Source organism: Chanos chanos, chromosome 1 (genome assembly GCF_902362185.1).
Source record: "Chanos chanos chromosome 1, fChaCha1.1, whole genome shotgun sequence".
In the NCBI taxonomy this organism is placed as follows: domain Eukaryota; kingdom Metazoa; phylum Chordata; class Actinopteri; order Gonorynchiformes; family Chanidae; genus Chanos; species Chanos chanos.
The window spans coordinates 22,023,793-22,042,984 of NC_044495.1; the positions used below are offsets into that span (position 1 = coordinate 22,023,793).

The 19,192-nt window shown below is 43.1% G+C and overlaps 2 protein-coding genes across 3 annotated transcripts in view; both read right to left on the reverse strand.

Annotated features, from left to right (window-relative positions):
- LOC115812721 (lysine-specific demethylase RSBN1L-like) overlaps window positions 1-3,919 on the reverse strand; it is a 32,566-nt gene extending 28,647 nt beyond the window's left edge. The window contains exons 1-2 of the mRNA XM_030775212.1: window positions 3,433-3,919; window positions 348-524 (exon numbers count right to left, since the gene is read on the reverse strand). Of these exons, the coding sequence (XP_030631072.1) occupies window positions 348-524; window positions 3,433-3,919 (664 nt within the window). The remainder of the gene's footprint in view (window positions 1-347; window positions 525-3,432) is intronic.
- A 4,136-nt stretch (window positions 3,920-8,055) lies between these two features.
- Window positions 8,056-19,192, reverse strand: part of ptpn12 (protein tyrosine phosphatase non-receptor type 12) — a 31,204-nt gene continuing 20,067 nt past the window's right edge. The window contains exons 9-18 of one of the 2 annotated variants that reach the window (XM_030783665.1): window positions 19,023-19,089; window positions 18,840-18,917; window positions 18,603-18,701; window positions 15,950-16,035; window positions 12,251-13,053; window positions 10,136-10,207; window positions 8,987-9,069; window positions 8,853-8,886; window positions 8,268-8,381; window positions 8,056-8,163 (exon numbers count right to left, since the gene is read on the reverse strand). In XM_030783665.1, coding sequence (XP_030639525.1) covers window positions 8,102-8,163; window positions 8,268-8,381; window positions 8,853-8,886; window positions 8,987-9,069; window positions 10,136-10,207; window positions 12,251-13,053; window positions 15,950-16,035; window positions 18,603-18,701; window positions 18,840-18,917; window positions 19,023-19,089 — 1,498 coding nt within the window. In that variant the 3' untranslated portion in view covers window positions 8,056-8,101. The remainder of the gene's footprint in view (window positions 8,164-8,267; window positions 8,382-8,852; window positions 8,887-8,986; window positions 9,070-10,135; window positions 10,208-12,250; window positions 13,054-15,949; window positions 16,036-18,602; window positions 18,702-18,839; window positions 18,918-19,022; window positions 19,090-19,192) is intronic. The other variant, XM_030783672.1, reaches the window with a different exon arrangement.

Genomic DNA, 19,192 nt, shown 5'->3' on the forward strand with positions numbered 1-19,192 from the left:
ACTGAGGATTTTCAAACACAGACGTGTCGTTTGTATGCGTCAACGCATCTGTACTCCACCAAATACTCCCACAATCTCCCATTAAAGCTTTGATAATAATTTGCTGGTTGTGATATTACTGTACATATGTTTCACAGAAAACAATACTGACGGCAGTGAACGTTGTTGGAAACTCTGCCTCTATAGCCGCCAGAGCAGGAGGGCCACATACAAGTCACATTCCGGTGCACAAATTTAAAACGAGAGATTGATGACATGGCACAACAAAACTACAGAATACATAAGATTTAACACACTTACTGATCAGTTAAGACAGGTTTTTATGTAGTGACACAACTCTCACATACCTTTTTGCAGTAGCTTCACCTCCCCATTCTCTCTCTTGATTTCATTCATTAGTTTATGTTTCTTTCTTTCTTTCTCCTTGTCTTTCTCCTTCTCTTTTTCTTTCTCCTTGTCCTTTTCTTTCTTCTTTTCCCTCTCTTTTTCCCTCTCCCTCTCTCTCATCTTGTCCTTGATGTGGTCTAAAGGAGACAGGTAGACATGATAAGATCGTTAGGGCATTTCATTCATTTGTGTGCGACAGAGACAAAAACATTGCGTCCTGGTGTCAGTAACTCATATTGTTTTAGACATGTTTTGACAGACCTCTACAAGACAACAGTGAGACAGAGCATAGACACAAAGCCATCGGTTTCCCTTTGCTCACTGAAGACAGCCTCTGAGTAAATAGAGTCTCTGAAACTATCTAACAAACATCGCTATTACAAAAACCTCTTCATTTTTCTAAACCAACAAGAAATTCAAAACACCTCCTTAATCATACTTCAAATGCGGTTCCTATGAACTATTTTACAAATATTTGTGTTCATTTTAAGGTCAATGAAAACCACTGAAAACACTGCAAAAAACAAATAGGCATTTAAGTCAGTTGAAGAAGGTATTTGAATTACGCGTTCTGCAAAGAAAACTATGGCCTCAGCAGTAGCATATCAAAATGTCGGCTGACATTTCAAAACAAAATATTTATTTGAACGTGATGGTGAATGGGGAAGAAGGGCTGGCGCTCAAAAGAAACTGAACATGTGATGCTTTTCTGAATGTAAAAAATTTAGCCTGAGAAGTACTAGTGTGTATGTAATACATGCTACTCACACAATCACTGTGAACTGAGAGCATCTGGGCATTTAACATGCTTTGTATTCATCCTCACAGGAAATAACTCAAGACTGTATTCTAAGGATCAAAGAATTCCCTTTAATCTTCACAGTGGGAAAATTTCTTAGTTATGGACCAAAGGAGACAGACAAATGGAAGTAAAACTAAACCCACAAAAAGCTACTGTGTTAAGAAAGAAAAATACCAGAAGGCTAGAGTAAACCTAGGCATGAACTTAAGGAGGCTTTAAAGCTATTTAAGGGGAAAATTAAAGCTCGCACAAGAGAATGAAAAATGAAATGTCTCTCGTATGGCTTTGGCAAAGAGAAAGGGTCGTTCTCTGATAAAGCCCCCGAGTAGCTGCATCTCCAGCAGATGAATGAGAAAATCTCTGCAATCGACTACAGTCCTCAATCAGACGCGTCTCTTGGAGGCTACACACTGTAATACAGAGTGTTCTCTGCAAACCTAATCTTCCTCTAAATTAATTAGTTAAATACCACATGCTGGTGTAGGGAAATTCTGTTTTATGGGGGGAGAAAAAAACTACTCACTGGTAAGCACATGGTACTGGATGCACAATGTACTATGCTAATACTACAATTACAACATTTGTGCTTCTTGGGAGGCTGTAACAACTCTCATCAAATTTGAGTGCTGTCTGTTTTTTTATTTTATTTCTATACAGGTATTGTGTCATTCAGCTCTTAACAATGATATCAACTATGGTGATATGAATATGGAACATTAGAGGTTTGTCTTAGACCTACAGTCCTGCGAGGAGGAAACAGATGAACAAATGAACAATTAATTAACGTGTTCGTAATTATGTTTAAGAAACTTTCATCACTAAGCCGCACACTGTGCAGTTGAGGTGTTTTGTAAACAGAACCTCTGAACAAATATCTCCATTAGAAGCATTTGGGTCCATTTAAGGTCCACGTTCGAGGCTCTGTGTACTTGATCAGACACACAAATCAAGGCTGATACGCTCCGTTTTCGTAAGGAATAAGGAAATAAAATTGAGCATGACACACATTCACGAAAAACACGCGAGCAGCACTTGACCGTGTCTGATATATAACCACAACAGCACAATCTTAACCTCGTGAAGAATAATGGACTTACGGATAATAATTTAACCAAACAAATACGTTTAGAAACTGAAATAAGAAAAGAAACTGCCCTTTCCAGTTATATTTAGTGGTTGATGAGCCATAATCACATTTTGGAATATTCAACAGCCTAATCTCATGTTTGCTTTGTATCTGATGATAATTGGGACATTTTCCTAATTTTTACGCAGATTTCCTTATCAGCAATTTGGTTGGATGGAAAATATGAGATGTCTTAATGTAATATAAGGAGAAAAACCTCCTAAACACCGATGCTATCCACATGCAGTGGCGCTCAATTCAGCAATACAGTTGTGCCGGGGGGGCGTGGTACAAAATACTGTATTAAATGGCGGGCAATTGTTTATTAAGCATTACACGTTTGTTCTCACATCCACTAATCTGAGTTATAACAACGACTGATAAACCAACGACTAATGTTTTAAGCACGATAAACGTGCAGCATTTCGAATCTGCGATTTATGTTTGACTTTGAGAAATTCACCAGGTCATAAAACATGTACGCAGAATCGCATGCAAATCTAAATTACGTACAAATATATTAATTGTAGGAAGACTGTTTTTCCCTAGGTTGTTTTGTTTGGCATAAGCCAAATAGGCAACTATAGGCATAGCTGGAACAACTCTATGTAACATATAACTTCGACAGGAGCTTGCTACTTTAAAAGACACAGCAGGTTACAACTTAAACTTACTGGATTCTGTGCGAATTTCAAAACAGGTCGCCACGCTTTACTATCCAGCTTGTAGGGGTGGGGGGCAATAACAAAGTACTGTCATAATACTAGACATTAAGAATGTTCGATGCTTGTTTTCAAAACAAGTAATGACCACGACGAATTATAAACATGTTTGTTCCAGCTTGCAAGCTGAGTGGTCACATTGTAACCGCACGCATTCACATTGCGGGCCCACATGCGCTTGTTGCCCGTTAAAATGGGAAACTACAAGCTAGCTCAACTGCTAGGCTAAGTTAGCCAGTCTGCTAAATGGCTAATGGACGTGCGCTACACTTCCATTATGTTAGCGAATAACTGCGTAGTAAACAAACAGTAATATGGAGCCCACTTTCTGAGTTGCTTTTAAATGTCAAAATGAGTTAGTAAACTGATAATAGGTCATAAGAAAACAGTGGTACCTTTCTGTAACAACTTCACCTCCCCGTTTTCCTTCTTCATTCCTGAACTACTCACACTACTGACGTTATTTTCAGTGGGCAGTTTGTGTTTCTTCTTCTCCTTTTCCTTCTCTCGTTTTTCCTTGGGTTTTTTAGGTTTTGGGGGTGAGGCGAGGAAAGCGCTTTGCTTGAACACTTTGTGTAGCGGTGGCTGGATTGGCGCCGTGGGGTTGCTCGACTTGATGGGACTGAAGCTCCATGTTGTTGGGCTGCCATAACTCTGCTTCTGGTGCTGCTTCTCTACTGCGCCGCCTCCTCCCCCTCCTTCTCCGTTTAGTTTCTTGGGTTTAAGGCTCTTCTCGTCGTTCCGTACTTTTTTAGGTGGTGGAGGATGATGGTCCCGGGAAGACTGCGGTCGGGTCTCCGACGATGGTTTCGATTCCTTAGGTTTGGAGAGCGAGGTTTTAGTCGCTGCACCAAAGTGAATGAAGCTTACTGGCTCCGCCATCTTGGGGCTTTCTCTATTTACTCTCCCGACCGCTACTGCTGTTTGTGTAAGAGGCAGAGAAGAGGCGGGGCTTCGACCCTATTGACAGGCAGAGCATATTTAAGGCGGAGTCTGTACCTACGTGAGTCCTGTGGTGGGAGGGGAGAGAGGATACGGGAATGTGTCGCATAACGCGGGAAAGACATTAAAGAGCACCGACAGACATGGATAATCACCAATAACAGAAAAACGAATAACCCCCAGTTATCGTGATTATAACAGTTGCATTGGTCTTTTGGCTACTGTCCTCGTCAGCAAATAAAGCTTTAGTTGGTAGAACACAAATTGTACCTTAGCCGTTCCATACCGTAGATGTTTGGGTCCGAATTATCAAAAAAAGAAAAAAATCCAAATTTCCTGAACAATTTTATTATTACATGAATATTGTCTTTAAATACACACCACTTTGCCCTCATACAATAACAGGCTGCTGCAGAGCTGATCTTCGGTAGCCCACTGACTTTGCAGAGCCCTGAGAGTTTTCCAGTTACAGTGGCCTATATATTTTATTTATTTATTTATTTTGTGCTAGCTGCAACATTCCTTGATTTAACTTCACACTCGGTCAGGATTAAACATTCTTTGTTTATGCAAACAGACATGTCCACACCAGCAAGAAATAATTATAATAGTTTTAACTCTTTTTCTTTTTACGATTCTAGTGTAAGAATCTCAGATTAATTTGCAATATGACTGTGTGCTATTCATGTGTCGACACCCCTTTCCCTCCCCCAACGTCCTGCGACTTCAAGGGAATTCCACTTAGACGCTCAATGTTAAGATTTCTGCGTGGGCGACTGACAAATCGCCAATTCTGAACATTCCCCGCCCCCTGGTTGACACGCTTTCTCAACGGTGCACTCAAGTGAGGAGGGAAAAGACAGACTGACTGCCTTCCTCCCCTGCTGTGCAGTTGTACCTTCCTGTTCTTGTGAACCGGCCCAGGAACATTCAGATGGAATGGTTGCACTCTAGTATTTCTAAGGTTCAGGGGGGCGACCTACAGCCTGGTTACACAAAACAAACTGGGATAACATATGCATTTATCCTCGCTATTCCTTCCAATAATGAAATAATTATGTTACATACATTTTCTTGCCATGTATTTCAAAAACGGTCATGTTCATAACTAATCAAGTGGAAATGAAATCTATAGGCATGTTCTGTATCCCGTGCTCATCTTTTTCTGTTTTTTATTTTGGTTTGGATGGGCTAATTATTCACATTGCCTTAGTTTTTGGACCACCTCACTCAAAGGATGCCCCTCTCCAACATTAGAACTTCTCTCACAGGTAACAAAGGAGAAGCAGCGACAAATGAATGTTTTGATGAATTCTATATTTAATTAATTAAATCAATGCTTTAATGAATTCTGTATTTAAACGTGATAGCACCAACAACTTCTCAGTACTAGTGCCTTTCTGTTACTGCGATGTTTTGGTCAAGGGAAAAAGACCAGTTTCCTTGTGCTGAATGACACTGTTAGGAGTTCTTCGCCCCTCTGTGACACAGCAGGTGGTCTCTTTGTAACCGAGAGTAGTTCAAAATAATCTAAATGGCCCATCTAGAATAAGAAAAGTTTAGCATTATAAGTGAAAAACTTACCTGTGGGTAGGATCACAAATACACAGTAGCGTACATGAGGAAAATGCAATTTTCAAAGAATGACACCAATGCTTCATATTTAAGAAATATTTGGGGACATAAAAACTATCTTATGTGGAAACAAAATGGATAGTGTGCGTTCACTACAAGTGTGACGATAAGAGAAAGGGAGTCCTTGTTCTGTATCAGCAATTGCACGTTACGTCATGTGACACAAATAATCTTACTTAAATCTTTTCTTATAGGGACTGATAACACGGTTTTGCTAAATTCAGAATTTTGGAACTGACACTCATTAGTTCATGAGTTTGAATTTGACCACACACCACAGAATGTGGAATTTAACTGACAGGACATTTTTAATTGTTTGAAAGTCAAACAAATTCCTGTAAAACAATTTGAAATATTGTCCATTGCCAGAGGGAGTCAAAACTCTGACATGAACACAAAGCATTGAGTGTAAATCTGTCCTGATCTCAGAGGAAAGATGGACTATGAAGTATTTATATATTCTGGAGTAACACAAAGTTTTGAGGTCATGTGATTTTTATCTGTGCAGGTGCATCTCAGTATCGGTCACCAGGACAGCACGTTTTAATCTACTCCAGCACTACTACAACTGATTCAACATTTCAACCTGATGTTGTGTCTGTAATATTGATTCAAGTGTGCTCCTGCAGGGCAAGACTGCAAAGCTGTTCAGTGAACCAAGGTCATGATGAGTAAGTGACATTTGTCTTAGTGTGATGGTTTTGAAAGGTAACTAATATAGTGAGGAATCTCTGAGGTCTGAGTTTTAGAACCCCTGAAGGCTCCCCACTGATTCACAGAGAGATGTAATGACAAACCAAAGCCTCTTTAGTAACTTATTCATATTGTCCTCTCTCATTAATATTCCCATGGACTGAGGCAGAATATCTGAACGTACCTGTAAAGAGGAGTGATACATAAGGCACTTGGATCTCTGTAAGTGAAACTCTAGCTGTGTATGATGAAATTAACACCCAGCAGCAACTGACTTACACAGTCAAATCTCAGGCACCAAATGAAAGTGCACTAAACACTAAACCAATCAGAGAAGGGAAGGTGTGGGAAAGAGTTTAAGGAAAGCCTTCCCCCAGGTCATACAGCAATTCCTGCTGAGCTCACTTCCTGCCAAATGACTATGACCAATGTGGACTCATGAACAGCAGTGCTCTGCAGCACTGGCTACAGCACCAATAACAATAATGTCAGACCACTCCAAACTTACCCATCACCTCAGAGCAGACACACTGTTTTACTCAAACAAAACACACTCAGGCAACACGTTAAGCTTAATGTTTTTCTCCTTTTACTGACAGGTTGGTTGATTTCGGCAACATACAAACAGTTGTTGGTGGGAAGATTGGTGTTGAACTGGATCCCAGAGGCTTGGACGCTGCAGTGCACATCTCACAAACACACCGTTGATGGAGCAGAGACAGAAAGGAGGTGCACTCTCTCAAAAAGGCACAGGTGGGCTCCGGAAAAAGGCTAGTGGTACAGGGCATGGTTTGCGCGCGTGTTCGTGTGTGTGTGTAAGAGACAGATAGCAAGACAGAGAAAGAGAGAGATAAAGAGAGAGAGAGACAGAGACAGACACAGAGATAGCGAGATAGAGAGAGAGTGCGTGAGAGACAACCGCGTATACAAAAATAACCTTTAGAATATGATTTACAAAAAAGCATTATTACAATCTTGAGCCCGTGCCATCACAGGTGCTGGCTGCTGCCCATCCAGCCTTTATAAAAACTTCAACAAAAAAAGAAAAACAAAATAAAAGTCAACCCTGAAAAATTTGTTATAACAGAGGGCAAATAATTTACAGTTCAAGGTACATGGGGCCTCATGCACAGACTTCTTACACCTTCTGTTAATAAGAATATTTAGCGATAGCAATTTCTCATATTATATACCTACTTGCCCTGTACATTTATAAAACAATGCATATATATATATATATATATATATATAGGTATGTATATATATATAGCTATCATGTTAGCAGAGAAAATGTTTCCAGAAAAAAAAAAACAGTAGTTTTCTGTCCCTATCAATGCATGTTGTATTATCTTGCCATAGTCTTAGTAATAAAAGTCTGCAAGTATAGCAGGAGAGAAGAGAAAAATGCTCTACCTGGGATAGAAAAAACAAGATTCTGTTCTTACTAAGGGAATAAGGCAGGTCTATGGTCCCAGCAAAAGGAGCAGGTATAGCACCAGCACAGTGGACCCCTGGGAAACATGGCACCAGTACAGCAGACAGCGTACCGGTGCATGCTGGGGGGAAGGATTATCTACTGAACTTTAGCTTGATTGTGTTAGTCTGGAAATAGGGAGGCTGTGTCTTAAGAGTGGAGACAGTGGAGGAGCAGGGTCTTTCCCCTTCATCCAGCGGCACTTAAAGGAGAGGAGGGGAAGAAATGGAGGTGTGCGTGCGTGTGTGCGTGCGTGTATATGTGTGTGTGTGTGTGTGTGTGTGTGTGTGTGATGGCGTAGAATCTGAGGTCCTGGGTCATCATGTCCACTCTGTCGGAGGATTTCTTGGGCCTTTGGGTTGTGCGCATCGGGCTCCAAATCCTAGAGGGCAGAGAAAGGATTGAAAAGTGATTTAAAAGGAACATACACAAGGACCAAAGTTCTCTTTCAAACAGCTCTTCCCTGTTGCTGCTGCTCACACTCACCCTGTTCTGAGGTGCTCTTGGTCTCTGTAGTCACAGCAGTGCTTCTGTTTGCCACAGAGGCCTCCAGCCGAGTGTCTGACATTTCCTTTTCACTTCTCATCTCTCCCAGCTCGTCTAAGACAAACAAAACGCTTGTTACACTGCTCTTCTTCCTTTTTCATTTCTACATTATTTACATAGGTTCAACTTCATTAAACAGTAATGCTACTTCTTAGGAACAAAGAGAGCCAAAAAAGGCATTATCCAGCAGGGACTAGGTACACTAGCAAACGCTCAGTCCTTGTTTTATTTTTTAGTTTTTTTACAGTTTATGAGAATGTCCCTTAATTAATATGACTGATGCACATTTATAGAGTGGTATGTGAGGGTAATTGCATTCATTATATGAGAGTCTTCTCTGTGTTCTTTTACACACCATGCTAGCGTAGCTAGATGTGTAAGTACTAAACTGACTCTGTAGGTCTCTAACTGACTAAATCAGAAGGAGGGAAACCATCAGAGCTAAGTCAGTCCAGTCTCATTTCACATGTTACAGGCAAGACATTCAAACACTCAGTAGAGGCAGCATGAGAAAGTTCCGCTTACCAGTCTCTGTTTTTACTGATGTGTTCAACCCCCCCTGTGAAGAGGAACAGCAGGTTAGTGTTTGAAGTCTGGTCACATATTACGAAGATTAAAAAAGGAGGTCATGTTTTGGGTACCGCCTACCCTCTCCTCACCTGAGGTGACTCCCCTTCTGACACAGGTCTGTCGTTAGCCTCACCTGATTCAGCACAGCTGACGGGCTTCACATCTATAGGGTCTAGTGAAAGGAGAGGGGAAAAAAAAAAAAACTGTAGTTACTCATTACAGCATGGCCAGCCCTCAGTGAAGAGCAGTGAAAAGGAACAGACTTCTAACTTTGAATTCTGGGTGAAGAAGTATAAGAGACAGTCTTGTCCTCTCTGTCCGGTTCAAGGACCCTTCCAACACACGTGTACAGCTGATCAGCAGACTCCCCTCCTTCTCTGTCTTCCTTTCCACAGAGATCACTAAGCCAACACGCGCTTAATTAGAGGATGTCAATTTCAGCCCGCTAACTGCTGTCTCAGTCCGTTAGGGACCACCCAGGTCCAGCTGAGCCACACTAACCTACACCATGCTTCAGCGGACACAGAGCCTGACTGTACTGGAAGCAAGGGACAGAGCAAATGACCCAAAGATCCGGTGGAGACTTGTTTAGAACATGACATAAGAACATAACACTACCCAAAACCATTCTATTGGATGTGTAAGGAATAAAAGAGCAATTAGTTTGGCCACACATACACGTACATGTATACGCCATTTGCCACCATTGCAGATTTGTGTTTGTGAGACCAAGGTCAATCAGAGTCAGACTATATATGGCATCCTGATATTATCCATGGGAGCAGTGGCTCTGTAGTGGCAGAGTAGAGAGTCGAGGCAGTCCTACTGCTGACACATCCCTCTCTGAGCTCTGTGTAGAGCTTAGAAGATGTCAGTATGAAACTGGTAGAGGAGTGCAATCTCTGTGATGTTTGTTGAATTTTGAGTTTATATCAACAACTTCTGGACTAACAAGGAAATGGACACAAACAGGAAAACAACATAGGAGTAATATGCTTTCAGTTTTCATATTGTCAGACTGGCCTACATTTCACGGTGGAGATGTCTAGAAAAGTTCAGTCTTCCTGTCGTCCCAGCTGTCTAGTGTCTGTATCAAAAAAAAAAAAAAAAAAGGAAAAGGAAAAAAAAAAAAAAAAAGGCAGGTCCAAACGTTGAAGTGCCTCTTCTGGCGCCCTCTTGTGGCCTCATGGGGAACCACGTTTCAAGAGGGAAACGGGAGGCGAGTGGTCAAGACGCACCTGTGGCCAGAAAGAAGGACTCGGGTGTTCGCTCAGGAAGAGGCGGCGGGGAATCATCGCTCCCGTCACTGTCTGGAGCAGACAAGAGCAGCGGTTACCGACAACTCCATTCACGGAGGTGAGCGTTTGAGTCGGAGCATGCAGTGGAGAAACCCCGCAGAGCGATGAGGGCAGGAGTGTGCACAGCCTGGTGCACCACCAACCAATCAACCCAGCCCGCAACAAAAAAAGCCAAGCAGCCTGGATCAACCCAGATCAGCACAGTGTCGGCGGGATGGGCTTAAAAGCTGTGTCCCAAATGACTCACCTGATCATTGTCTCTCATTCAGATATCACATAGGATTTCTACTGGTCATTTGGAACACATCGACAGTCAAATCAGGAGCAGCGCTGAATAAAAGCAGAGACGGGGAGAATTTTGATCATTGCAGGACGGCCAGCCTCTCCCTGATGATCAAAAGGACTTTTCTTTAACATTTACAGGATCGTTGCTCAGCCTCATTGTCGTCATGCAGTGTGTATTCCAGAGCTCACATGCAGACTCCAGTCCGTCTTAATTTAACCTACTGCCCACCGTCAGTGACGCTGACCCCACTCTCTCACTCTCTCTCTCACACACACACGCTTGAACACATACAAACACATTCCACGCGGTGCTTGTTCATTCTGGAGTCAAATCACAGTAACTGTTCTCTAATACAGTCCCTGATTGCCAGAGATGAGCCCAAGCTGTATCTCCTCCGTTTCCCACATAACGGAGGGTGAAATGAAGAGAGAGAAGAAGTGTGTGTGTGTGTGTGTGTGTGTGTCGACAAAACAGAGAGAGTCAGTTCAAACAACTGATTCAGTTGATTGGACGGGATTATATTAGCCATGTATGTGTGTGTAGATATAAGCTTAATTCATGCTTGGGCCTAGGACGACTCACAGCCCATTTCCACTGCATCCAGTGAAACACACAGCAACCCCAGCCACACAGCGATCCATGCTGAGAGCTAAGGAGAAAAAAAACAACCCAGCCAACACACATCCACTCCTCTGCAAGGCATCAGAATTACACAGCCCACCAAAATCAGCCGTTTGTATCATTCACATTCACCGCATTCCAGGCCATCAACACATCTGCCCAGCAAACCACCCCCACCAGACACATACATACACCCACTCACTCACGCACGCACATATAGAGACATATGTTCATATAGAGCAGCCATTTAAAAGCCTTGACCAAAAGAATCATTTTCACTCCTTTCTCATTTTTGACTCCTCTCAAGAATACTAGATTACTCAAATAATGACAGTTAAATATGTGAATCACATCTTTCACTACTTTGCATTCCTCAGGTTTGCCTGAGATGTTTCGTTGTGTCTTTAGCTTTTTAGACAATCTGAAACCCACCACTGATGAAATAACAATTGTAGCATTTACCATTCACACTGTGGTAGAATCTATGAATGACGCATACACTAATAACTTGACATAAACACAGGGCCTAAAACTGATCTGCATTGCTCTTTACAGGAACTCATGTGAGCAATGCCACTGGCTATAGTAAATATACGATGGGCCCTGGATGTGTTGAACAGTTCCTGGCTGTACCTCTCTGACTTCTCTATTACTATAGACTTTCTATATTAATGGAAAAGACTTTACCTTGTGCTCTCTTTTTTAAGATCATTTCCAGAGTAACTTCAATAAACAATGTGGAAATGACACAAACTAACACAGAAAAGGTTTCAGTGTGAAGGTACCTCACTACATAGGATTAAACAACCAAGGAAATTAGAGCAGATACTGCATAGTTTGCAGCTAACCACAGATCCATAAAAACTATCAAAATAATGAATAGTTGTGTGCTATATGAGTAGTAATGGTCTGTATCAGTGTGCAGCAGCTGTGTGTTAAACTGTCTGTGTCTCAGTGGGAGCCAAGAGCAAGGCATTACATTGTGATTCCCCATCACTCCTTACTGACCCTAGATCAGCCTGCAACACTTTATTTCACCCAAGCCAACCACAGTCTCTAACTCCAGATCACCAAAGTATGTGAAACTTCTAATGAACCTTTTTAAGCAGACGCGCAGTCACGGGCAGTTAGCCACAGCTCCACGTTACCTGATGATAAATCCCCCGACACACCGTGCCCAGCGATCGACATGGGCGTGACCTTCCTGGACTGGGACTGTTCCCCCTGTGGACCCATTAACGTGGTGACGGTGCCCCTTGCTGTAGACACACTAGAGTGACCTTCAGCGTCCTGTACTCCCCCATCTGCCACCACCTCCAACTCAACGTCAGAGTTGTCCGAGTGCAGCGGGTTGGTAAAGCTGAGCGCAGTCCTGACCGGCACGGCCGCTTCGGCCGGGCTCGGTGTCCGCTCGGGCGCCGCCCAGGCGGCCTGGCTCCGCTCCCCCGCGCGCAGGGGCAGGTGATTGGGGCGGGGGGGAGTGTCAGAGTCCTCGGACAGAGAGCTGCCGCTGCTGGTGCTGCTGTTGGTGGCCGTGTTGGAGCGGACCTTGAAGGCGTGCGAACGCTGGAGGGCGCTGTTGGTCTCAAAGCTTCGCGGCCCCTCCTGAAGGGGAACTTTTTTTATCTCTATGCTCAGTTTGCGCTCCAGCCGTCTCTCCAGGTTTTCGGGCAGGGAGGGGGAGTGGGTGGGAGAGACGGGGTCGGGAGCTGGGGCTGCGGCCTGGCCCGGAGCAGCCGTAGGAGCTGAGGCGAGGCCGGGTTCGGCAGACTTGCTGTAGTTTTCGTTGAGGTCGTGAAGCACAGGCTTGGGGTGGTAGCGGTCGTTGTCCTGCCGTACGTTGGTGACGGTGGGGAAGGCAGATGGGGGTGATGGGGTGAGGATGGGGGGCACGGGCCGTGGCTCAGGAGGCTGCAGGATCTCCTCCTTCACATCCCCTTCTACCTGACCACTGAGTGAGAGAGAGGAGAGGAGATGAAGGGAGGAAAATGGAAAAAGAGAGAGAAAACAAAAGAAAAAAAAGAAACATGAAGATAACTAATTGTAGTGAAGAGCTCACCACAGTAATCAGAATGATATTTTGAAGTTACTCAGAGTCTCTTTGACCGTTATACAGTATCGCCACTAGGTGGTGCTGCATTTGACCATGTCTGTGACAAAATTGTGATTTACATTCTGCCGTTATGTTTAAGAATGCTGAACTAAATTTTTGTTAAACTTGTGATAAGTTGATTATATACATTTATATTTTTAAATACTAATATTTAGACTAGATTTTAATATGTCTCGTAAAACACCTTGCAAAACAGTGAAAGAAAAGCATACTACAGTTTTAATCAGAATATTTTAGTGAGAGATATTCTGACTTTATTATTCAGTATGCATTAAATCTCTAAATGTCTAAAACGGGTAAATTAATACCCTGCTAATTCACCTCGATCGGGGTGTTGGCGTGGTAATATTTCAGTCGAAGTTTCCAGGATGTTGAGGTTCAGCTGAGCAAGTCAGAATAAGTAACCACACAAGAGGTAAGAAACGGAAAATGTCCAACCTCAAAAAAAGATGTGTGAATCCCCTTTTCTGTGAGTTGAAACAAACTTGCATACTGAAAGACACCTTAATGTCTCTAAAACTCGCATCAGCTCAGCCTAGCACTGGGAGGATTTGGCCATGTGCCAAATAATGAGTGTGTGATCTCCACTCAGGCCAAAGCAATGTACATGATTTGCAAAATACGGCTCTCTGTGAAACCTGTTCACAGTCTGTCCTGTAAAAAAAACCCCACCTTTTGACTGGGTAGAGGATTTTAATTTGGTAGAGAAGGAAGATGACTGTAATCTATTAGCATCCTTTTTCATAGTGATCTGAGGACATGACAAACTGCCAGAGCTTCTCCTCAGAAAGAAAAGAAAGATGGTCACAGAGTTTTCTCCTCACTCTGACATTAACCCATCAGAGCCGGAGGGTCAGAGGTCACAGCAGTTTCTGTTCACTGATGTGCTGTTTGTACACCAGGACATGTTCCCCCTGCCACACTGGAGCAGGCCACTGCAGCAGGTAATGATGGAGACAACACACAGCAACAGAGACGTACACGTGTCCTCCTTAATCTGACGCAACCACCATACTTTCACAGATGACACAGGAAGGACAGACCAATCCCCGGGGATGAGGGAAGGGAGAGAGGGGGAGAGAATGTGTGTGTGTGAGAGAGAGAGAGAGAGAGAGAGAGAGAAACTCATTTTACAGCTGGGATAAACATCCTCAGCCGCAGTGTTCTACTTTTCCCTTCTGTTCTGAGCATAAGCGTTCCATGAATTTTCAATTCTCCCCACATCCATGTACACACGCGCACGTACACACACACACACACACACACACACACACACACACAAACACACACAAACAATTCTGTGTCCTCTGCATATGGCCTTTATTCAGGGGAATCATCTGCTTTTTATCTCAGCAATAATTTATCTGCCCTGAATACATGACATGCAGAGTGTCAATGATTTAGTGGAAACACTTCCTCTGTTCTCAGTTTCCTACATCGGCCTTGTTTTTCAGTGAGAGAGAGAGAAACTCAGCTGCGTGCAGAGCCAGAATGGCTACTCAGTAAGAGAGAAATTACTTCTTGTTTATGTGGCACTGTGGACCTGGGAGTGGACAATCTTACTTCAAGAGCTATGACTCATTGTGTGTGTCCTTCATACAAGCTTAGGGCAAAAGTCCTGTGGCATTTCACATATACGCAGCTTACCCCTAAAACTACCGAATCACAATGACACCTACACAATCACAAAGGTTCAGCTTCACACAATACTAGTCAGAAAACAACGCTGCCGATTCCTGTGAAAATGACTATGACCATTCATGAGAAAGAATGGTGGTGAGGAATTAAGCTTGTCTAAACCTCACACAGAGAAGGAAATAATCTGCACTTAACCTGTTAACAGAACAACAGATAAAGTGCATATGTGCATGCACATCCACTTGCTATGGATGCAGAGTATATAATGTTGCATATGTACTGTCAAAATATTATTCTTTAGGGTAAAAAAGAAAAAAACATTTTGGCCAATTACTGGGCTTACTGGTTCATAATTCTAGGTCACATCCACTTGTGTCAAGTGGCCCTCACATGGTAACAGGTTACCATTAATGGAACAGCAGAAAGAAGCAGACAGCTCAACACTACCACCCTCCAAAGTAAACTGAGTGTTCTCTGTCTTTTTTAAAGACACAACCAGAAGCCTTTTTTATTCAGGGCTTCTAAACCAGTGGCTTTGTGTATATTGTAGCTATTCTCTGACCTGCTGCAGTGAGATCCAAGAGCTCAGCGGGAGACCCAGAACAAGAGGCTCATGTCTCACATCAAACACACTTCTGTCAGGAGAGCAGCGCCAGGGAATCAAACTCCTCTCACACTCTTACGTGCTACATCTCTCTCACACACACACACACACTAATACAAATATACCCTCATAACATTTCTGGATTGCCTAATAAACGACCTTTCTCTCACATAATATCATAAAACACTCCTAGTATTACGCACACTCTATTCATTGACTACATTCAAACACACACCAGCACTCGATTACAACATATGCAATCACACATGGATTTCAAGAGATAAGGTTAAGATTCATCTACAAAAAAAACCCATCTTAGCCTTCAGCTTTGTCGTGATTGTTCAACATTTCACCAAATGGAGGCAATAACTTTAGTTCAGCTCTCTGGAAACCAGATTCTCAGTGCTTCAGGACAGCGTCATAAATGTAAAGGGGTTTTGAACAGGTCCTGGCAGTGGTGGAGGTGGGTAGGGGAGGGCAGGTGTGTTTTACCTGCGTATACGGGGTGGTTTTGGTGGAGGGGTGTCCCATCGCTCTTCATCTGAGTTTTGCCCTGCTTTTTCTGGGCTGCCTTCCTCCTGAGTTAAAGAGAGAAAAACAGATGAGACTTACTTTCAGGCATTTCTTCTCCTAAAGCACAGATTAGCTTTCCAGAACCTGCAACGAGCCATTTTGATAATACATTTACCTACATATTACAGTAATAATCTGTTCGTAAAAACATTTCATATTCAAGTCAACCTGACCTCTAACACAACAATGCGGTACTCTTTAAATGAAATCTATTTATTTGAAGTCTTTGCCATAAATGAAAAGGGGCTCATAGCCATTAAATCTTTTAAACCCGAATCAGAATCCATTAAATCTGTTCTTTATTTGAGACATTAGTGCCATTGAGTGTTTGCTTTGTGGCCTGTGTAAAAAAAAAAAAAAAAAAAAAAGTACAGATAAAAGCCATGCTTTTTTGTTTTTCAAGTAAGACTGTGTAGGTCAGCAGCAATTTTCATCCATCGCTTTCCGCAATTCATGTGCAGATACAAAGGATCAGTGGGATAACAGCTGCCCACATCTGAAACTGTTAGGGGGTAACTGCTGACCACTTAAACGCTAAAGTGCAGGGAAAAATCAATGGTGACGGAGGGGAGAGAGGAGGTTGAATCAGGTCATTTAAGTCATGCTCCGTGTGTTTGCCTCTCACATTGACCAGTTTATTCTGTTCTAACAAAGAGCCTCTAGAGGCTAGGGCACTGGCTTTGATCCAACGGTTTGTCTAATACACTCTAGTGCATAAACAGAGACTCACAGAGTACAACTGCCTAATTAGTTTTAAGTATAGTGTATTATCTGCGGTCTCTACTGCTGTATTGTGCTTCTAAAACAATGAGCTCCAGTTATCAGAATGTGTCGTTGGCCTGCGGTGCTTTCGAGAGGCGTCAGTCACCGGTCCATCCAGTAATGGCAGTTTCCCCTCCAGAACCCCTCCCACTCAGGGAACAAAACATTCCGGCTCGGAGGGAATGTCCTCACACAAGTGTGTAAATTTGAGAATATTGGCACTGTGGCCTGACAAGAAGGCCCTGTTGGAAGGAGGGCAAACATGTGCTGCTGCTGTGCTCTACTTGTCTTTTCCAGATGTGGGCAGATTCTCAGGCTCTGAGAGCATTATGGGAGCATTATGTCACAGATCCCAAGCCTTCCAAACAGGAAGTGACCCTCAGCTTTTGGCAGGTTGCCAAACTACCACCCCCCCCCCTCAACTCCATTGGGAATTGTGAGGTACATTCTCTCCATCTGTCTGTTCCTTGTTCTTTAGGGACATCCTGTCTTTCTTCTTCATTAGCGTGACAATGCCTGTTCTGTGAGAGTTGAGCTACATGCTTGAGCCTTCGCTTGACCACGGCTGAGGACAACGCAAAGATGTTACTGAAAATATAACCTGGCATTCAAAAATGGAAAGCACAACAGTCCATCCTGGACTACGGTTGGACGTGAGCACACAGGATACAGGATACATGAGGATACAGGGTTTTAAGCTGCATCAGACAGTGGTCTGGCCCCACTGTGCTTCCAACTGGATAACCAAAAAAGCTTTTCAGAAATGTTATCTAACCTTTATAAACACACTCAGTTAAGGCACTGCCTGACAAGAGCAGAAATGTCTCCTACATCTATGATTCATGGATCCCAGCTGTACCACACTTGCTGTCTGTTGCAGTGTTCTTAGAGAAGACAGCTGGCTGTGTTCCCTAGGGCAGGTGTGTCAGCTAGGGTCACCCTCCCTCTAAACAATGGTTACTGACGGTCAGGCACTCAGCAGTCAGTTTGAAAAGTGGTCCCCTCCAACAGATTACAATATTTTCAAGATGACATGCTGTAATTGTCTTGGCAGCTTCATTAGATCCAGGCAGATGACAGATTACACCTCTGGAGTCACTATGTGATTTGAGTTTTGCTGAACTCCATCTAGAGGAATTGCGGCAGTTTAGAGTGTTCAGTGACTATAAAAAGGTAATAAACCATCCACAGCATTAACTCAGAGTAAACAAAGCCAGAAATCTTCAGCTGTACTCATGCACTGCTGGGAGAGCAGGACAGACAGAAGAGCCTGTGGAGTTTTGGAGGACAGTGAAACATATTCAGGGGGTTCCCCTGAGTCTGCTATATGATCATAGGCAAGACAATACTGTTGAGAATACTGATTTGACAACTCTTGAGTGGAGGCAATACAGAAAAATAATATATGTCTGCGTATGGTGTCATAAACACATGGGAGGAAGCCCTTGCTTTGAGTGCATCAACCACTCACTCGGATCATCCCATCCACATGATGAAAATTATATTAGCCAGCAGTTCATAGGCACTGTATGTCAGGACAGCACGAGGAAAGGCACATGCCACTGTAATGTAAGGTAGAGGATGGCCTATTTGTTGACATCTCTTCATATGCCACACTATTGCTACTCTACCTCATAAACATACGACAGTTCAAATACACATGGCTACATTCACGTCTTGTTAACACAGTTCTCCAGAGAGTAAAAGAGAACGACTTATTATCTGGGTGTGTAGTGTGATATTTACAGGTTTTCTGAGGTTTGGGTGAATGGACAGGTGAAAATGTGAGAGGGAAGAATCTGGACTTTACCATGCCATCGGTGATCTCTGAATTAGTGGGACTCTCCAAAAGCTGGAGCTGCTTCTCAAAGAGCTGAGCGATGGCTCTGTGGACCAGCTCATACTGCTCCTGTCAGGGGAGGGTCAGGAATGAGGAAAGTCAGCCCTCGAGTTGAATGTTTACGAGCCCTTTGGTATGTCAAATTATCTTCACATACAAAACTATCTACGACAACACACCATGATCCCAAAAAAAGGCGTAACATACCTTTGTCTGGACTGCAGAATGTCTTTGTGTCCTCATTTCCTGAATGAGTCGAAACACATTGAAATCTTCTGGAATCTTCTGTAAGATACCAATGTCAACACCATAATAAGAAAAGGAGATTTTACGACAGATAGAAAATAGTACTCAGTATATCGGTATAAGGCAGGGGAGAGAGAGGCTTACCCCAGCTTTGAGCAGGTTCCACGTGTAGTCTATGGCACAAATGGCACCTGTCCTCCCACAGCCAGCACTGCCAACAGACACACACACACACACACACACACACGGTAAGAATAAATGTACCAAATAAAATCACAAAAAGAGACACAGAAATCTTCAACGCTCAACATGCA